Source organism: Cebus imitator, unplaced genomic scaffold, assembly GCF_001604975.1.
Source record: "Cebus imitator isolate Cc_AM_T3 unplaced genomic scaffold, Cebus_imitator-1.0 Scaffold5, whole genome shotgun sequence".
In the NCBI taxonomy this organism is placed as follows: domain Eukaryota; kingdom Metazoa; phylum Chordata; class Mammalia; order Primates; family Cebidae; genus Cebus; species Cebus imitator.
Window position 1 is genome coordinate 3,553,140 of NW_016107320.1, and position 5,905 is coordinate 3,559,044.

The 5,905-nt window shown below is 43.9% G+C and overlaps 1 protein-coding gene across 3 annotated transcripts in view; it reads right to left on the reverse strand.

Moving 5' to 3' along the window:
* MFHAS1 (malignant fibrous histiocytoma amplified sequence 1) overlaps window positions 1-5,905 on the reverse strand; it is a 111,071-nt gene that overhangs the window by 8,438 nt on the left and 96,728 nt on the right. For 2 of the 3 annotated variants that reach the window (XR_001827307.2, XM_017535636.2), the window contains exon 2: window positions 5,012-5,138. Coding sequence is in view for 1 of the 3 variants with exons in the window: in XM_017535636.2 (XP_017391125.1) it covers window positions 5,012-5,138 (127 nt within the window). In the remaining 2 variants the exon portion in view is untranslated. Of the gene's footprint in view, window positions 1-5,011; window positions 5,139-5,905 lie in introns of those variants that run through there. The other variant, XM_017535648.2, reaches the window with a different exon arrangement.

Below are 5,905 nucleotides of genomic sequence, written 5' to 3' on the forward strand. Positions count from 1 at the left end.
GCATAATATCCAGAAGGGGGAAATCTGGAAAGAAAGAAAGCTGTTAAGTAGTTGCCAGGGAGTGATGGTAAAGAAGGCATGGGTGTTAATAGCAAATAGGCACAAGGTTTCTTTTTGGGGTGAAGAAAATGTTCTAAAATTAGATTGTGGTGATGGTTGTATAAACACACCTCTGTAAATACGTTAATAATTATTGCAATGGAGAGTTTTATGGTATGGAAATTATACATCAATAAAGCTTTTACAAATGTATCTGTCACAATCTGTAGCCTTGAGGAAGTCAGATATTTTCAGAGCAACCCAGGCAAATATGCTACTAGATGAATGTTCACCTCATCTTAAATGCAGATATCCCTAAAAATCCACTGGAGATATCCAAAGCATGGAAATTACTCACATTTCTATCTCATAATCAGCAAAGAGGATAAGAAGCCACTCAGCTCCTGTTTCTCCCTGGAGGGTGAGGTGCAGAAGGGGAAGCATTTCGCCCTGTTCCTGTAACCTCTCAATGAAATGCTGGTGGAGACCTCAACCACCAAACCACCGAGACAAGTTAAGAGTAAATCATGTTCTGTTTTTTGTTTTTTTTTTGAGATGGAGTTTTGCTCTTGTTACCCAGGCTGGAGTGCAGTGGCTCGATCTCTGCCTCCTGGGTTCAAGCAATTCTCCTGCCTCAGCCTTCCTGGTAGCTGGGACTATAGGCACACACCACCATGCCCAGCTAATTTTTGTATTTTTAGCAGAGATGCAGTTTCACCTTGTGGACCAGGATGGTCTCCATCTCTTGACCTTGTGATCCACCCACCTCGGCCTCCCAAAGTGCTGGGATTATAGGCATGAGCCACCGTGCCCAGTCAAATCATGTTCTTAAAGCCAGGTGTGGTGGCTCACACCTGTAATCCCAGCACTTTGGGAGGTCACGATTGGGAGATCACTTGAGGTTGGGAGTTTGAGACCAGCCTGACCAACATGGATACACCCCGTCTCTGCTAAAAATACAATATTAGCCAGGAGTGATGGCACATGCCTGTAATCCCAGCTACTCGGGAGGCTGAGGCAGGAGAATCACTTGAACCTGGGAGGCAGAGGTTGTGGTAAGCGGAGATCACGCCACTGCACTCCAGCCTGGGCAACAAGAGCAAAACTTCATCTCAAAAAAAAAAAACCCACAAAAAATCAAAAACCTGTTCCTTATTTTCTATCTCTCCCCATGGGAGAATAAAATACATAGAAAATTTTTAAAATGAGAAATGGAAAAGCTTGGCATTCATTTAAAAAGGCCAATCAGATAACAGTCATCTATGGTTTCTTCTTTATAAAGAAAGCATTGCAGCAGCATTAGTTTAAACATAGTCAAAAGCAGGTTGTTAAATGACAAGTCTCTGATTTGACCAATAAAGGAGAGAGGTAAACCAGTTAAAGAAGAGCTTGGAATGTCTTTTTAAAAACCACCATAAGATCTAGATCAGACCTAAGAGTAGGGTGATTATTCTGGTGTATCTGGGAGCCTGCTGGTGGGTACTCATCATCCCAGCATGATGACTGAAAGCCTTCCCATCACTCTCAATCCTCTCCTGTTTTGAACAGTAAGTGATAGTTTCACCCTACCTGAGCGTGGGAGGGACTGAAAGCAGGTGGCATGGACAGTTTTGCCTTTGTGCCACAGAGTAGTTATTGACCACAGAGCAGACCGAAGGCCTCACTGGCCAGGGAGCCCACCCTTAGAGGCATGGGTTGGAACTGAGCCATCAGAAAGTCCAGTGTACACATGTTAGACTCATCTAGGTGACTTCTTTCATTTTTTAATGACTCATGCCTGGTCTCTTCCCTGAGAAATTCTACCTTGCATGCCTGATTAAGAAAACCTGACCTTGGCCAGGCACGGTGGCTCATGCCTATAATCCCAGCACTTTAGGAGGCCAAGACAGGTGGATCACTTGAGGTTAGGAGTTCGAGACCAGCCCAGCCAACATGGTGAAACCCTGTCTCTACCAAAAAATAGAAAAAAATTAGCCAGGTGTGATGGTTTGTGCCTGTAGTCCAAGCTACACAGGAGGCTGAGGCAGGAGAATCACTTGAACCATGGAGGCGGAGATTGCAATGAGCCAAGATGGCACCACTGCACTCCACCCTGGATGAAAGAATGAGACCCTTTGTCAAAAAATAAACAAACAAACAAAAAACAAAAAAAACCCCGATCTCTATGGTGACTTGCTTAAGTTACCTTGGCTGGAGGTGAAAGCCAGTGCAATAGCCCCAGACTTCCAATGTCTAAGGCCTGCAGGGACCCCAAGTCTCAGGCTCAGGCCCAAGCTATGTCGATTAAATGGTTACCTTCCTGGCCAGCTATCCTCATTGATCCCTCCAAACCTCCTGCTTCTGATACATTGTCATCCACTCAAAAATGGGACCTTCCATGGAGCCTGGTCTGGCCTCCACATGGGTTAGTTTTTGTTTTGTGTTCATGGATGTAAGCTGTGAGTACTTAAGGGGGTGAAGGTGGGGAACATGGGCAGCATGAGCACAGACTTCAAATCTACATGTGCTTTTCTATAAAGTCACACGAGATCATTTCCCCCTTGCAGCTGCACTAAAACATGGTAATTTCCAAGAAATGTCTTGCTAGGATGAAACTTTCCTATTTAGAGAACATTCCTTTATTTAGAGTTGAGAATTATATTGCAATGCTGTCATCCATTTCATGAGGCATTTTTTTTAACCTGTTTCAAAATAAAATGATTCCGATAGCTAGGTCAAAAGTGGTTCAATCCCTAAGGAGGCTCCCTCAGGATCTGGATGTCTGCAGCTATGTATCACTGCTAAGGCTTTGAGGCTGCTTGTTCACTTGGGTTCAATATGCTGTCGAGAGAGAGGCTAATAACATTTTTTTCAAGCTGGTATAAATGTGGTCTTTCTGTGGCAGTACAAGAAGCAGTCTATGGGAAAACAAGGATAAAGCTGGCTCAGTGCCAGGAAGGTTTCTTGTACAAATGGATATTTTAACCCTTACCTCTATCTTGTGTATTCGACAGTATGTGGCTAAGGCAAAACAATAGATTCATGTCTCTCTTGGCTCTGGAAAGTTTGTGCCAATGCAAAGTATATTGAATTTTTGTTTCCTCTGTTTCATATCCTGCTGGCTCTCTAACATCCCCTTCAGCTTTAAGAACTTAGTGAGTATCAAAAAAACAAAAACAGAGAGAGAGAGAAGAAAATATACAATATCCCTTTATCCATCCTCACCCAGGTGTATCTGAAAGAAAGGGACCAATGTGTATAGTTTCAAAGAAATTCAAAAAAACAATAAAATTTCTGTTGTTTGATATGTTCAGGACAGGGGATATTCTGGTTAATGTTAGATCGGTACAAAAGTAAGTGAGCAATTACTTTTGCACCAACCTAATACTCAATTATTCTGTAATCCTATTTTAATATTTAAGAAGCACCTCAAGATTCACAATGTCTGTTAGTGATAAATTAAGCTATGCACATGATAGTTAAATAGTAGTCTAAATATAAGAGCATTAGATAAGAGTTTCCCTTGGGTGTCAGTGATATTTTCCAGCAAGGATAGATTAAGGATGTTCTCTGTAATGAGTTGCTCAGTTTGGAGAAAGGGGGAACTGAATCAAGTGACCCCTACTTCTACTGCAGCAACTGATGAATGAGGATGCCACTGGGAACCCTCACTTTGCAGGGAGCACACCAAAGGCAGGGAAGCTGCCATGCCAGGGACGAACCAAGGACACCTGTCATACTGCCCTGGAAGGCAGCTGGACAGCGAGTTTCCTAAGAGGAGATGATAGGTCACAATTCCTAAACTGCACACTTTCTGATCTCCCTAAAAAAAAAAAAGTCATGCATAATTTTTTCATTAAAAAATTCCATGTGACCAGCTAGGAAGAAAAGTCAAGTTTGCTGCATGGATATGAGTATTTTGCTGGAGAAATCATGTTGCTGACATCACACAGATAATGAGATTTGACCCCAAAAGATCTGTGGCTGCTGCTTTAAAAGTGGCCTCTTTAGTTGGTTGTTTTTTTTTTTTTTTAGATGGAGTTTCACTCTTGTTGCCCAGGCTGGAGTGCAATGGTGCGATCTAGGCTCACTGCAACCTGTCTCCTGGGTTCAAGTGATTCTCCTGCCTCAGCCTCCCAAGTAGCTGGGGTCACAGACATGCACCATCACATCTGGCTAGTTTTGTATTTTTAGTAGAGACAGGGTTTCTCCATTTGGCCAGGCTGGTATTGAACTCCTGACCTCGTGATCCACCTGCCTCGGACTCCCAAAGTGCTGGGATTACAGGCGTGAGCCACTGTGCCTGGCCTTCTTTGGTTCTTAATACAAACAAGACAAAACAAAAACCACACATACACAAAACCCAAGCAGGATGAGGGCCATCTAGAATAGTAAGCTCACATTCTATCCAAAAGTTACTTTGCATATGTGCATTCTCTGTCTTTAAGTCCATTTTGGGGCAAGGCGGTGGCAAACTGCACAGCCCTTGATTTTCAGGGACTGACTCAAAAATCAGACCCATGCAACAAAAAATAATCTATTACTGATTTTCTGCAGGCTTCACTCATGGAATGGACCTGCACTGTTTTTTTAAGTGGGAGCCAGCTTAATTCTGCAATAACAGAGTTAAGACTGCCCATCAAAAAGTATGTTCTTCTTGGTTGCATATACCTGCAAATAAACTAAAAACCAATGAACTGTATACTGCAGATAAGTGAACTGTGACATGTGAATGACATCTCAATGAGACTGTTAAAAAATGTTCTGACTTTATCAGCAAAAGTAAAAAAAAAAAAAAATCATAAAAAAGAGGAAACAAAAGTTCCTGTTTGGCTGCATAAGTCACGATGCTGATGTAATGCAGAATTCTGTCTGTTAGGGAGGACTTTTCAAGATTTGTGCAGATGCAGTTTAAGTTGGATTTTTGTTGTCATATCTATGGAGCTGGGATCAGGAGCCAGGTCCAGGGGCCAGAGGGACTTTGAGAACTCACTTGGAACAGGGGCTGATCACAGTCGGTGTGGGTGGGTAAACCAAGGCAACATTCACTCGCTCGCTGCCGTTCTTGGGGCAAATGATCTCTGCCACTCCTTCTGGTCTGGGCTGACTCAGCAACTCCCCTGCAGGAGGAGAGAGAGAAATGTGTTAGGGAGATGTGCCCTAAATTACAAAGAAAGCACTGCTTTGGGATGGGAACACAGGGAGAAGGGCAGAAGTGAAGCAGCAAAGGGTTTGAGAACAAATGTGCAACCATCAACAGCAGAATTGCCTGGGCGCTGGCTCCAATGCACAAATCCTCCTCTGCGTCACAGTGGAGAAAACTCTCATGGTTACGGCAGGAAGGCCCACACTAGACAAAGACAGCATCTGTTTGTTGCTGCTCTGCTCACCTTCCTGCTAACAGACTGACTCCAGGGATCTTTATCTAGATGTCGCTGATTGAGCCAGAGTCCCCAGAGCCCTCCGAAGCAAGGGCTGCCAAGGAGGTGTTCATAATTAGGATTTGGGGCAGATGGGACTCAAGCAGACTATAGCGACCGTTCAACAAAGCCCTGTATAAATGATCTGGAAACACAGCAGAGTAAAGGTGTTAAAAAGGCAAACACAGCTGGGCGCGGTGGCTCACGCCTTAATCCTAGCACTTTGGGAGGTCGAGGCAGGCGGATCACAAGGTCAGGAGTCTGAGATTAGCTGACCAACATGATGAAACCCCGTCTCTACTAAAAATACAAGAATTAGCTGGGCGTGTGGCACTGCCTGTAACCCTAGCTACTCAGGAGGCGGAGGGTGGAGAATCAATTGAAACTGGGGGAAGTTGCAATGAGCCGAGATCATGCCATTGCACTCCAGCCTGGGTGACAGAGCAAGACTGTCTCAAAAAAAAAAA